Below are 15,317 nucleotides of genomic sequence, written 5' to 3'. Positions count from 1 at the left end.
CCAGATGAGTGATTCATAGAATTTTTATGACCTTTGTACTATAGAAAACCTGGGTGTAACAAGTAACCATGGGGTACCATAGCAAAACTCAGAATGGGGCCACCCTTTAACATGGTTACTTTCAGCAGCAAGTACAGAGCATGAAAAGCCCTGACTGGGTGCAGAAATATTACAGTAAAGGGATAATAGACTTAATGAAGTTAAACACAAAACTCATGCTCACAGTTATATCACATTACAGGGATACTGCACACAGTTATATCAAAAGATAGAGAAAATACACACAGTAATGCCACAAGAAAAGGATAATTAACTCAATTAAGTTACACCACAGAGATCAGGCGCATAGTGTTGTCACTGTACAGGGACAATGCACACAGGGATGTCACAATGCAAGGAAATTAACTCAATGAAGTTACAGCACAGAGACAGAGGTACATTGCTGTTACAGTACAGGGACAATGCACACAGGGATGTCACAATGCAAGGATTCGCTACAGCACAAGAATTATAAAAGCAGTGATGTCACAAGACAGGATTAATGCATACACCGATGTCACAGTACAGGGATAGTGCACCCAAATATGTTATGCCAATAGTGACATCACAGCATAAGAAAATAAGTAAGTATAATGTACACAATAATGTCACAATACAGGGATAATACAGTGATGTCACAGCAATGGAATACTGCAAAAACTGACGCTGCAGAGGGATTATGCACATAACAGGGATGTAATAAGCAACCATAAGGATTCATAGTAAAACTTGCAATGTAACCCCATTACATTTTCAACATCCCTCTTTAATCATCCATAGTCATCACTAACTGCAATTTATCTCTGGTTGGAAATGGGCCCCCTTAGTACTTTGGCCTCATAACAGCTGCTATGCTTGCTGCTCTAGTAGTTACGCCCTTGATGGAAAAAAATGCTTATAGCAGCAACTTGATACTGGTTTATTACAAGGTCCCCTGTAATTACTACAGGATTATAGAACATTGCTGCTTGTGAAATGTTGCACTTAACATATGTAACTAATATATGAAATATACAGCTTAGGTGCTTATGTAAACATGTAAATTAAAAAATTTACAACAGTCCTGATTTTCATTGACCACAAAAGTGTCAAGGTCTATGCACATTTTGCATTAAAAATGGCAGTGTGACAGTGTGGAACGGGGTCAGGAATTACAACTGTCCTGCCATTTGTGATTACAATTTTTAGAAGTATATTAACGTAAAAAAAAAAAAACGGCTTTGTGTGAAGTAACTAACCAAATTCATTTACAGCTTTTCATAACAAATTACGAAAATCCTTAAAATCAACTAATTCATTTAGCAGCACCTTTTTCCAGTTATTTGCACCACTTGTCATACTGCCTTACATTTTATCTTCACCTCGCAAACAAATCCCATCAAAATCCAGCATTTGTGGGTCCAGGTTCAGCATGTTGAAGGCAAATATGATTTCCATCCCCCTGAATGGAGTTTCTAAGGGCATTCTGGTATATCCAACCACTGACCTAGCCATACCAATGTTTTTACCTATGTGTTTGCTCTTAGAATATTTCGATTGTAGTTTTATTATACATACTTGCAGTACATAGTGTTTAGATGCACTATTCCTGCCTTATTGTTGTGCTCTGGTGGTCCTCCAGAACTTCAATATTGAGCGATAGTCATACCCATGACCCATCCACATTGGTGTCTTCCTCACCAAATAGTCATAAAGCAAGCCTCCTCATGCAGAAGGGTCTTGTGGTTGTCCTCATTGACTTGCAGTACTGTATATTTTTTTAAAGCTGGAGTTTTTCAAAAGTGTACTGGTGACATTTTTACCTTTCTTTCTTTTTAAACTACACTAAATAGCATCAAATACTGCATGTACATTTGCACTAAAATGCTTGATTTTTCTAATTTATTTTTATATGACAAGACGTTTTACTATGTCAAGTAGCTCAATAGGAGTAATAACAAAAGAAATAGGGTGGGGGCCAGGGTGTACCTTAAGGGTAAGGCCACACGGTGCATCGTTGACACTGTTTTGTTGCGTTTGAAAACCGCATGCGGTCAACTGCATGTGTTTTTTGTCTCTGTAATACTGCAGTTGTGTTGCATTTTTAAAGGAAATAATTGATGGACATAGTTTTCACCAGTGTTGAAGTTTGTTAGGTGCTTCCTGTATATAGTTCATTATAATGCATTGCAGAACTGTTAGCAAAAACGCAAGCAGTTCAGCAACAACTTTGGCAGCGCGGTCATTAACTGCATGCGGTCAGACATAATGAAGATGCAGTTAACTGCCCAAAAAACACATTGTAATATACAGCAGCCGTCTGTCCATAACACAAATTTCACCATTGACTTCTATTGAAAAATGACTTGCTGCAGTTTAAAAACGCAACATAAACGCACCGTGACTTAGGGTATGTTCACACGGGCTATTTTCAGCCGTTTTTCGGGTCGTAAATGTCCCAAAAAACGGCAGAGAATTCGGAAGCAGAATGCCTTCAAAAATCTGTCCATTGATTTCAATGGGAAATACTGCGTTCTGTTCCAACGGGGCGTTATTTTAAACCTCATTTTCAAATAACGTCGTGTAAAAAGACACCCCATAAAAAGAAGTGCATGTCACTTCTTGAGCCATTTTTGGAGCCGTTTTTCATTGACTCAATAGAAAAACAGCTCCGAAAACGGGCGTAAAAAAACGCCGCAAAAAACGCTAGTTGCTTAAAAAATGGCTGTAAATACGAAGCTGTTTTTCCTTAAAAACAGCTCCGTATTTTCAGCTGTTTTTTTAAGTGTGTGAACATACCCTTAAAGAAAAGCGCCAATTGCAGGGGTTTAAGTAAGATTAGACTTGCAGAGTTAGAATAAATTACTATGGCTGGAGATGGTGGGTTTGCTAGTGATCATAATGGCTACAGTATTTTATTTTATTTCTTATTCCCTATTTATAAAAATATTTAAAAGTGTCATAATTTGAAATGTAAGGTCTTTGCATGTTATTATTTATAACATAGCATTTATTTATAGCTTCTATAGCACCAATGTATGCCGCAGTGCTGTACAAAAGTTCTCATCACTCATTGTCCCCAGTGGGGCTAAAAAAAACTAACTTCCTTATCTGTTTGTTTTTGGAGTGTAGGAGGAAACCCATGCGAACACGTAGGGAAGCTCCATGCATGTGTTGTCCATGGTCAGATTCAAACCCAGAACTCCAGCACTGCAAGGCCAAAGAGCTAAACCCTGAGCCGCCATACTATATAAACATAGTACTTATCTTCTAATGCTTTGTTCACATTTGTGTTGTGGGTTCCATGCACAATGGAAGCCACAACCGTCTGTCAGATCCGTTGTACAACGGATACCACCGGTTCCTGAGGGATCCCATTGACTTACAATGGGGTCCATCGGGTTCCAGCGTGGTGTCCTTAATTTCTGGCAGGAAAATGTTTCCCAGCAATGGCTCCGATGCAGAAGTGGACAGAGCCTTAGGCCACTTTCACAAGGTAGTATTTTGATCAGTTTTTTGCTCCAATAGTTAGCCAAAACTAGGAATTTATCCAAAACACGGAAGGAGTGTAGATCTTTCCAGTATACTTTTTCTCTGTGTAGGTTCCATTCTTGGTTTTGGCTCACAAATACTGAAGCAAAATAATTCTGTGCGAAAATGGCCAAAGTCGAAGATCTATTGCGAATGATTATATAATATATATATATATATATATATATGGTGTGAGTTCAGATTCGTCATCAGTATTGCAATAATTTGATCATTGACATTATCATTTTTTAGGCTTCTGTGCTCGTTCATGTAAATAAGGATGGATGGGTGCTGGTGACACCTGCTGGAAATGACATGGATCAGGAGACTCTGACCAAAATGATGCAGGTGAGATTCCCTATGGTTATTATCACTTTACAGATACCGTGCGTCTAAGCAGTTTCTAACCATCTACACATTATACTCACATTTTATTCGTGGTAAAGTTTCCATACAAATAGTCTGCGCTAAAGCACCAAATGCTATCAAAGTTATTCCCAGCAGTAGTACTAAATACTTTTAGCACTACATCATATTACTGACATTTTATTCTTTGCTTCTGTATTTTGGAAAATTTTATTTTCGTTAAATGGTCTATGGAATCTGGTTTTCTAATAGAGGTTTCTCACAATGCAGCACCCCGCTCTACACCGGAAGTAAACAATTGTCTCCCTAAGTTACGTCCTACAAAAGCATATCTGCTGTATCACTGCTTTATTCCCTATGTAGTTAGGCCTGGCTTTTTAGCAATTTTTGGTGCAGTTTTTGGCTCAGTTTTTTGAGTCAAAGCAAGAAGTGGATTGAAAAGGCAGAAAAAGTATAAAGAAAAGACTGGTGCATCTTTTTTCTTTTGTGTCTAAAACTGAGCCAAAAACTGCATCAAAACTTTGTGTGTGATCCCGGCCTTATGGTGTACCTGCATAGGACTGCTTTGCTGCAGATGGTTGACCTGAATCACATTACTGATGTACTCTTTTAGGCCACACATGCTTTTTTTTTTTAATAAGCATTTTAAAAAACATGTAAAAAATGGCATGAGTTTCATGTGTTTTTATGAGTACTTTTAACAAGCATTTTTGGTGGCGTTTTTTGTTGTTTTTTTTTTTCGGAGGGAGCATTTTGTACAGGTATTCTCCTGGTATTTGTGAAGTCCTATAGAAAAAAAACACTATTCCTAGAGCATGCTGTCACTGGCCCCCAAAAAATGGTATAAAAACTCCACAAACCAAAACCCTGTGTATGAAGGCATCCTAATATTTTACTCTAGACTTTAAAGTAACTTCTGGCTGCGGCATTTTTGGGCAATCCAGCCTAAAGGGGGTTGTCCATTTTGGATAATCTCTCTTTGTTAGAAGAAAATAAGCTGATCACAGGGCATGCCGCTGCTAGAACTCCCGGTGATAGTTGTGTGGGGGGATCCAGCAGCAAGTGTTCAATTCACCTAAAGCATCACCGCAAGGGAAATTAGACTTTTTTTCTTAGTGTAAAATTCCAAGATTGAATCAGCCCGGTGATTTTAATTATATTATGCTAACCAATAATATTAATCTGTGTATACATGGAACGTTAAACTAAGCCAATAAAGTGTTTCATGTATCAATGGCTTAGGTGGTACTTTTAATCGAGACAGAAGGGCTGAAAATACATAACCAGTGAAGTTTTATTGAGGGCTCACAGATAAACACATGTCCCTTTATAAAGGAAAAGCGGAAATATGTTCAGATCATTGTGTGATCCCTTAATAAAACAACTACAATTTAGCATTCTGGGTTCATCACTATATTGTTCACTCGATTTCTTGGACAATTATGATGGATTATCAGTACCTATGCACCACTTCTTGTACAGTATTAAAATGCAGGAATGTCAGCCCATGTTTCACTTGTGAATGGGATTTACAAAGATAACGTGACTTTTAATATACCGTATAAAACACCTTGGAAAACCATTCAACAGAAATCAATGATTGAAGTAAATGCTTTCATTTTTATGTGAAGTCTTCTGGTTTAAAATACAGAACAGACCTCCTGGGCCTAAAACGAGAGATCTGGTTTAAGTGTTGTAATGAGAATAGTTTTAACTTCTAACAAAGGGTATGTTCACACGGATGATTTTCAGCCGTTTTTCAGGCCGTAAACATCTCGAAAAACATCTGAAGGATCGGAAGCAGAACGCCTACAAACATCTACCCATTGATTTCAATGGGAAATACGGCGTTCTGTTCCGACGGGGCATTTTTTTACACCTAAGTTTCAAAAAACGTTGCGTAAAAAGACGCCCCGTAAAAAGAAGTGCATGTCACTTCTTGAGCCGTTTTTGGAGCCGTTTTTCATTGATTCAATAGAAAATCAGCTCCAAACACGGCCGTAAAAAAAACGCAGCGAAAAACGCTTGTTTGATTAAAAAACGGCTGAAAATCAGGAGCTGTTTTCCCGAAAACAGCTCCGTATTTTCAGCTGTTTTTTGTTAAGCGTGCACTTTTGTTTGTTACAGGTTGCCAGTCGAGAGTTGCGGATACCAATTTCATATGTGCATGTCAGTGAAATCAGCACTTCGGTTCCTTCAGACGGTAGTAGAATGCCTTCTTCTGGATCAACAGTCCACATAATGGCAGTACAGGTAAAACATGTTTTATTGCCTTTCTATTTAAATTTAGACACCAGTTTGCTCTGCACAAATTTACAGTAAGTAAAGCTCCTTCACATGGAAGAAGTTTTTAAGCCTTTTATGAATGATCGATGGTTTGAAAAATTGATTCAACAATATGACCGTCATTTGCATCAGTACAATAAACGGGGAGGAGTTTCCTCTCCCCGGCCAGCAGCGCCTTTATTTTCCAGCAAAGACTGTCTTGAGAGCCGAACGGTTATCATTCTGAGGGTCAATTCACATGGAGGTTTTTGTCAGGCAGAAAAAAATCTGCCTCAAAATTCCCTCAGGATTTTGAGACAGATTTTGACATGCTAGTGTATTTTTACACTTTTTTGCCACGTTTTTGTGGCAACTTTGTTAGGCGTCTTTTTAATGAACCAAATACAAAATACGTGGCCAGCTTTTGGCAAAAACATGTTTCAGATGAGCGGCACAGTTTTTTTTCTGCCTACTATTGATTTCTATGGAAGGTCAGAGGCGGAAACTTCTCCTAGAAAGAGCATGCCGATTTTCTTTCTGTGACCTGTCAAAAGTGGTCAAAATGCCTCTGCCTCTCATTGAAATCAATGGGGTGTCGATTTGGGGCGTTTTTTGACGCTGATTGTGACATGGCTTCTGCTTCAAAATCAGCGCCAAAAAACACTGTGAACTGACCCTTATATTATTTTATAGCTACATACATACCCCATTAGGGTATCTGGATTTTCATTTATATTATTCTGTCTGTTCCTGTAATTGTGACTTTATCCTGTACAATAGTATTTTCAAATAATAAAAAACGGTCAGTCAACTGAAATGGCAACAATAACCGCACCCACACATAATAGATAGCATCCGTCCTGACAAACTCATGCGTGTGACGATATATAATTCATACATCACTAAAGACGCATCAGTCAAGAAGACACCTCACATCTCATACTTTGACATATGACAATGTTAAAATTGACGGTGTACAACTTATATAACGAGCAATTATCAGCTTACAGACACTACCGCTTCTGGATAACAACTGCAACGTGCCTAATACTATATATTAGGCCTTATTCACATGATCGTGTTTGTTTTAACAACGGACAGCACACTGACCCATGAAATTCAATGGGGCTATTAACACAATGTTTTTTTTTCCACTGAGCGTGCTTCCATTACAAGAAACTGACTGCATGTCCTCTTCTGGTCCATTTTTGCGGACCAGATTTGCCTATTAAAGTCTTAGGGTCGTGAAAAAACGAACAGCACACGGCTGACGTTGGGTGAATGCCAATTTGATGTTTTGAGATGCATAAGAGTATATGACATCTCAATGGTGATTACTTTTTGTAGGAAGCGTGTCAGATACTTCTCCAGCGTCTGCAAGCAATCATCAATCTGAATCCTGAAGCTACTTGGACAGAATGTGTAAGTTTTATAAACACTAAATTATTATATATACAATAATACTCCTTATACCTCCACACATGCAATCTCTGGTCCTTCCAATAACGTTGTCTCTGCTTTCCACTTGTCTCCTTCTCACATTATCATCTCCAAAATATATCGAGTGCATCCCCCATACACTGAAACTCACTACCCAACATGTCAGACTCTCTCCCTTGAGTGAAATGATCAAAAGCAAATTGAAAACCCACCTCTTCAGAAAAACGTACAATCTGCAAAAAAACGGTCTCCACTACACTACACTATAAGCAGCTTCTACCCCCACCTTCTGTCTGTTCCCCTTCCCTCATAGATTGGAAGCCCTTGCGGGCCCTCTCTCCTTTTGTACCAGTTTGTTAGGCTAGGGCCACACGGCGACTTTGGCCAAGACACAGGTCACATGGCCAAAGATCGCTGTGTTATGGTAGTGTTGCACTGGCTGCATCGCAGTAAATGCAAGTGAATGTGGCTGCATTGCAGGTTACCGCAACTGTAACACTACAGTGGCAAGAAATCCAAAGGGTCTTGAGGGTCTTTTTTGCGACTGCTGCAGTCGTGGCAGCCTGTGGGTCGCAATGCAGCCCTATTCACTTGCATTACTGCAATGCAGCCAGTGGGACACTGCCATTACACAGCGATCTTTGGTCGTGCGACCTGTGTCGTGGCCAAAGTGACCGGGAGTCCTAGCCTAATTCTGTAATCTCATGTCTTCTATTTCATTTTCTTGCTTGTATGGTGAGTTTATAGGTTATGTATTAAAACCCCTGTGTATTTTATATAAACATTGCCCTGGAAGCAAATGGCCCTATAAAATAAATATATACATATATGTACATACAAATATATACATATATGGAGAATTTTCACCTTCTGAGCTTCTGCTTGTTTTACTTAGATACAAGAAGCTTTCCGGCTAAGAATCTGTCTTTCAGCATCAGGTCATTACAGGTAAGACTCTTTCATGCGGACTTCCATTCATTGTATGGCTGTAGTGGTATACAGGTGTGACACCCCATAATTACCAAAACGCTTAGAAATTTTTACAAAATTGCTGTGACAAGAAAACATTCTTTGCTTGTTAGACGATTATAGAGGAATACATTTTGCCTGTAGTAATCTAATATTTTGTGTTGGCGTATAAGATGTGAAGAGTTAGGCACCTGAGTATTGCAACATATACTGTATAATGTTCCTCCCAGACAGACTGGTTGACCAGGGAGAATGACCACACTAGACGTGTTAGTCACTTATACCAACCCCCTTTCCATAGAACTTTGAGTTCCCAGGTACTACCCTGGCCCCAAGATTTCAACACAAACCTATTATTCCTCAACACAAAAGCACCAATAGAACAACAGGTGTGAACACCACCAAATATACTAAGCAGACATCAGACTAGAGGCCAAGATGAGGCCAAAGGACAGTAGAAGACAGCAGCAGCGAGCAGGTCAGCATTGGTGAAGTCTGAAGCAAGACTGAATCATTTGTCAGCAGTGTTGTCAAAGATAAGTGGTTTCACACTCCGTTTTAAAATGGGGTCTTCTAGACCTTTGGGGCTCATTATTGGTATCTGGTACTCTGGTGGGCCAATCTGACCCTGCTATTGTAACAGGATCACAATAGAACACAGTCAAGCAATAAAGACAAACACTATTGTGACATCATCACCAGTATACAAATAATAATGACTAACACTATTGTGACATCACCAGTATACAAGTAATAATGACAAACGCTATCGTGATTTTATCATAATAGTACACAGCAAAGTCATAAAAGCACTGTTGTGACAGCATCACAATAGCATAAAGTCAAGCAAAAAATACAAACAGTATTGTGACATCATCACAATGTAAGGCGGCTACGTTCACATCTGCGTTGGTACTCGGTTCATGGGTTCTATTGGAGCTTTCCGTCAGGGGAACCCATGAACGGAATCCAAAAGGACGGAACCATTAAACAAAGGTGACAAACTGAAACCATTTGCACCTCATCCGTCACCATTGAAATCAATAGTGATGCAAATGGAAACCTGTGGTTTCCATTTGTTTCAGTTTAGATTTTGTTCATGGGTTTCCCTGACGGAAAGCTCAGGCGGAACCCATGAACGGAGTCCCAACGCAGATGTGAACGAAGCCTAACACAGTCAAACAATAAAAACAAACACTGCAAAGAAATATACTGTATATACAATTGTACCGTGTTGGACTGAGGTTCCTTGGGCCCACTCAGAGGGTGGGCCATCAGAATAATTTCCTCTATCAGTACGGCTGGATTCACACACAGTGTTTTGCTGCATTTTTGTGCATTTTTCGTGGTATTTTTAATGGCGTTTTTCTTCATTTTTTTAGTGCTGCCAGTTGTTACATTAAAGTCTATAGTAAAATATCAAATGCTGTTTTTTTGTTTGTGCCGTTTTTGAGGCATGCTCTGGATGTGGCGTTTTTTTTTTAGGCGTTTTTCCCATAGGCTACTCTATAGGACTTCAAAAACACCACAAAAATCGCATGTACAGATGACACTAAATAAAAAACGCCATAAAAAAATGTTACATTTGAAAAATGCTAGCGCCAGAAATGTTCTGTGTGTGAAGGAGGCCTAAAGATCATGTGCGCAGGACATATTAATAAGGTCATCATTAAAAAAAAATCCTAGTGGCAAGTGATTGGCTCCAAAGTCAGTTTTGAATAGGGTCTTTTGTTGGAACTTTTTAGGCCCATTATTGTCTGGGCCCACTCAAGGATCCACTGGTGATCTGGTGGGCCAGTCCGACCCTGGCAGGCAATGTGGTTGGCAATCCAAAAATGCCAGAGGTTTGTGTAATCAGAGTCAGCAGGCTGCAGAGGGACCAAAAACAAGTCAGTACACAATAAGTTAGATTCTAAGGTCACAGTCTACAGGCAGCAAGTCAAGATTACTATGCCAGGGATTTGGAATGAACTAGGAGTCTAAACCGAGAGAAAGGATCCAGAACATAGGTAAAATGATGTGAGGCTAGAATAGAAGCGCAAGCTCTTTTATTTATCTTATAACTTTATTCATGCCTTGTATACAACTTGTATTTATTATCATTAGACATATCTGTGGAGAATATAAGAGACCACTCAATGGAAGCAGTCATTTATGATTGAAGAGGCTTAGTAAATTAGTCTTTTTATTATAGGATTCCTGATCCAGTTTTGGACTGGGGGAAAGAAAAAGAAGTGAAAACGCCAGATTTTATATTTGGAGCGGCATGCACAGAAGTGGAGTTAGACTGTCGAACAGGAGACCACAAGGTACCATGGAAAATGTTTCACTTTGATCTGAACGCTAATAATGTTAAACCCCATAATGAATGGGACAAAGCAGCAATACCACACAACCCATGGACAAAAGTAATGCTGTCTCTGGAGGAAAGCTGCCATGTTCTTATAACGTCATATGGCCAGCAATTTTTCCTACTAGTGTTGTGTGAACCCTGGGGGGGGACGACAGTACAAGCCTTATTTGTTTTTGAAGGAATACTAAACATTAAGAAACAAGTGAGCAGTCAATGTAAGTAAAGCTTAGAAAGATCCTCTACTACCATTCTCACATATGTACATACATGCCTCTAGAGGTTCTCAGAAATGGAGATATGTGAGATAAACTAGTGATTATCGGGACTTCCAGTAACTAAACGAAAGGTCCTTTTAGAAGGCCCGATACTGCCCGTAAAAACGAGTGCCGATCAACGATACAGCACGTAGATCGGTGCTTGTTTACTTCATTTACAAGGAGAAGTCATCAGTAATGTTTGAGGATGACAATTGTTACTACGATCATTTGTCCCCATTCATTTGCATTATGTTGGCTTCACATTTCCCTGTTTACACAGTGACCATTTTTTGGTTTGCATAAAAAAATGTGATCAGCCAATGAACGAGCGTCTGCTCGTTCATTGGCTTATCACTGCCCTGCTTACACAGGGCAAAGATAGGGCATGAGCGTTCGTACGAGCGCTCGATCAACCGATCATTGGACGATGTAAAAGGGTCTTAAAAGTGTTGTCCAGGTTGGGGGCTGTTTTTTATACTGATGACCTATCCACAGAATAGGTCATTAGTATGTGATCGATGGGGGTCCTACACCTGGACCCCACACCAACCAGCTGTTCCGACTGCCTCCGGGCATCGGAAGCTATGCAGGGTCAGTGGTGGAAGCAGAAGGCTCGGACCACTGTATAGCGACCGTGCTGCAGTACTGCAGCTCTGCTCCTATTCAAGTGAATAGAAGAGAGCTGCAGTAACCCAGCATGGCCGCTATGCAGTGGTAAGAGTTATCTGCTTCCAGCACCGACCCTGCATAGCTTCCAGAGGCAGCCGGAACAGCTGATGGGTGCGGGAGTCCGAGTGTCAGACCACCACCGATCACATACTGATGACCTATCCTGTGGATACGTCATCAGTATAAAAAACAACCTCAACCTAGAAAACCCCTTTGAGGAACACTATAGTCAGCCTCTCCACAGCAGAAATAACTGCTCCCAGTAACCAATAGATACCATTCAACTGCACTGCAAATTGCGACAAGATACAGTGCATTTGGAAAGTCTTCAGACACTTTCACTTTTTTCACATTTTGTTATGTTGAGGCCTTGTGCGAAAAAAAAACCAAAAACATGTTTTCCCCATCATTCTGCACCCAATACCTCATAATGACAAAGTGAAAACAGAATTTTAGAAATCTTTGCAAATTTATTAAAAATGAAAAACTCAAATTTCGTATGGACAGAATTATTCAGACACTTTGCTATGACACTTTAAATTTAGCTCTGGGGGCCTCCCATTTCTCTAGATCATCTTTTAAATGTTTCTACACCTTGATTGGAGTCCACCTGTGGTAAATTCATTTGATTGGACATGATTTGGAAAGACACACCCCTGTCTATATAAGGTCCCACAGCTGACAATGCATATCAGAGCAAAAACCAAGCCATGAGGAGGAAAGAACTGCCTGTAGAGCTCAGAGATAGGATTGTGCAGATGCACAGATCTGGAGATGGGTGCGAAAAAATTTCTGCGGCACTAAAAGTTCCTAATAGCACAGTGGCCTCCATAATTCTTAAATGGAAGAAGTTTGGAACAACCAGGACTCTTCCTAGAGCTGGCAGCCCCACCAAACTAAGTAATTGGTGGAGAAGGGCCTTGGTAAGAGAGATGACAAAGGACCCAATGGTCACTCTGGCTGAACTCCAAAGATCCTGTGTGCAGATGGGAGAAACTTCTAGAAGGTCAACCATCACTGCAGCACTCCACCAATATGGGCTCTATGGCAGAGTGGCCAGAAAGAAGCCTCTCCTCAGTTAATGACACATGAAAGCCAATCTGGAGTTTGCAAAAAAATCACCTAAAAGACTCTCAGACTGTGGTCTGTTAAAACCGAGATTTAACTTTTTGTCCTTAATTCTAAGTGTCATGTCTGGAGGAAAACAGGCACTGCTCATCACCTTCCCAATACCATCTTTACAATGAAGCTTGGAGGTGGCAGCATCATGCAGTGGGGGTGTTTTTAGTGGCTGGGACAGGGAGACTGGTCAGGGTTGAGGGAAAGATGAGTGGAGCAAATTCATAAATATTCTTAATGAAAACCTGATCCAGAATGCTCTGGACCTCGGACTAGGCCGAAGGTTTAACTTCCAACAAAACAATGTCTCTAAGCACACAACTAAGACAACACAGGAGTGGCTTAGGGACAACTTTGTGAATGTTCTTGAGTGGCCCAGCCAGAGCCCTGACTTGAACCCAATCGAACAACTCTGGAGAGACCTGAAAATGGCTGTCCACCAACAGTCCCCATCCAACCTGGCAGAAAATCCCTAAATCCAGGTATACAAACTTTGTGGCATCATACCCAAGAAGACTGGAGGCTGTTATCACTGCCAAAGGTTCTTCAACTAAGTACTAAGGCCCCATGTACACGACCTTGCCCGGAATCCCGGTCCGTGGTTACGGGCATGGCTGTCTGCGGACGGCTGCGGACGGTCATCCGCATTTGCGGACCGTGCTCCCATTATAAAGTATGGGAGCACGGTCCGTAAGATAAAAAAAACTAGGACATGTCCTATTTTTATCGGACGGTTTCTTTGTGTCTGTAATGAATTACAGATGAAATCTACAGTCGTGTGCATGAGGCTTAAGTAAAGGGTCTGAATACTTATGTCTATGCAATATTTTTGTTTCTTCTTTTCAATAAATTAGCAAAGATTACTAACATTCTGTTTTCACTTTGTCATTTTGGGGTCTTGATTGCAGAATGATGGGGGAAAACGTGATTTTTTTTATTTTAGCGCAATGAATGGTAAAACAGGGAGCTGATGGCCATTGTATTCAACTATATCTGCGTATTGAGAACACTCTTTTGGCCTCTGTCATGTTAATGGAAGCCCATGGATACACTTAGCTTGTACACTTGATACGCTTTACTGGCATACACTCTAAGCTTATATCACTAACGTGATGTGAACAGGGCCTAAGCCTACAATAGAGTGTACGTGTAATTTCACATACCAATACTTTAAGTGTAAAGGATCTGCCAGGCACTTCTATGTATACGCCCATGGGTAATCAGTCTGCACCTGGTTCTATGTCTCTGAGACTGACTCCATCTTCCACCACTCAGGATGGCCGGCTTAGGAGTGGGAGAGCCTATCGCAGCCTGGCCAGACGAAGCTAGTTCCGCCCTCTGTCTATTTATACCTGCCTTTCCTGTTCCTCCTTTGCTTGTGATTCTTCTCGTGTGGTTTCCTGGCCTTGCTGCAGCTCCTAGCTATTTGACCTTGCTTCATACTGACCCCGGCTTTCTGACTACTCTCCTGCTCTGCGTTTGGTACCTCGTACATTCCTGGTTTGACTCGGCTCGTTCACCTCTCTTGTTGCTCACGGTGTTGCCGTGGGCAACTGCCCCATTTCCCTTTGCTTGTGTCCCCTTGTCCGTTTGTCTGTCGTGCACCTACTGAGCGTAGGGACCGTCGTCCAGTTGTACCCCGTCGCCTAGGGCGGGTCGTTACAAGTAGGCAGGGACTGAGTGGTGGGTAGATTAGGGCTCACTGTCTGTTTCCCTACCCCCCTGTCATTACATAGGCTTGTGATTATGTAATGACAGGGGGGTAGGGAAACAGATAGTGAGCCCTAATCTACCCACCACTCAGTCCCTGCCTACTTGCAACGACCCGCCCTAGGCACAAAGTCCCAATTTCCCAGCCACCAGTCAATTAGTCGATAAATGTCAGTAGAGGCAGTTAAAATATAACTTTTATTAATGTATCAAACAGACAAACAACACTGAAGAGTTAAAATTGTATCAAATTGTAGCCCCGTGTTATCCCCTGAGGACGCTGCTTCTGCAGCGAAACATGTCGGGGGGGCTATCGCCATTTTAATACATCACTGACGGTCCAGTTATTGCCTCCATTCGGGGGAACTGTTCCTATGTACGGCAGTCTGCAGCTGCCGAATCAGTCTCTCTCACTGCGTCCAGTGCTGTACTGGATGCATGCACACTGACTCCTGTGTTACATACTGGCCGTCTTTTGATACAATTTTAACTCTTCAGTGTTGTTTGTCTGTTTGATACATTAATAAAAGTTATATTTTAACTGCCTCTACTGACATTTATCGACTAATTGACTGGTGGCTGGGAAATTGGGACTTTGTGCCTAGGCACATTTCTCTTCA

General features: G+C 40.9%; 1 protein-coding gene across 1 annotated transcript in view; it reads left to right on the top strand.

The window, feature by feature from the left end:
* LOC142655527 (aldehyde oxidase 2-like) overlaps window positions 1–15,317 on the top strand; it is a 90,860-nt gene that overhangs the window by 62,212 nt on the left and 13,331 nt on the right. The window contains exons 19-23 of the mRNA XM_075829786.1: window positions 3,802–3,897; window positions 6,043–6,168; window positions 7,528–7,602; window positions 8,516–8,568; window positions 10,784–10,898. Of these exons, the coding sequence (XP_075685901.1) occupies window positions 3,802–3,897; window positions 6,043–6,168; window positions 7,528–7,602; window positions 8,516–8,568; window positions 10,784–10,898 (465 nt within the window). The remainder of the gene's footprint in view (window positions 1–3,801; window positions 3,898–6,042; window positions 6,169–7,527; window positions 7,603–8,515; window positions 8,569–10,783; window positions 10,899–15,317) is intronic.

The sequence above is a fragment of the Rhinoderma darwinii genome, chromosome 6 (genome assembly GCF_050947455.1).
Source record: "Rhinoderma darwinii isolate aRhiDar2 chromosome 6, aRhiDar2.hap1, whole genome shotgun sequence".
Taxonomy (NCBI): Eukaryota; Metazoa; Chordata; class Amphibia; order Anura; family Rhinodermatidae; genus Rhinoderma; species Rhinoderma darwinii.
This window is presented reverse-complemented; position numbering and strand designations above follow the sequence as displayed.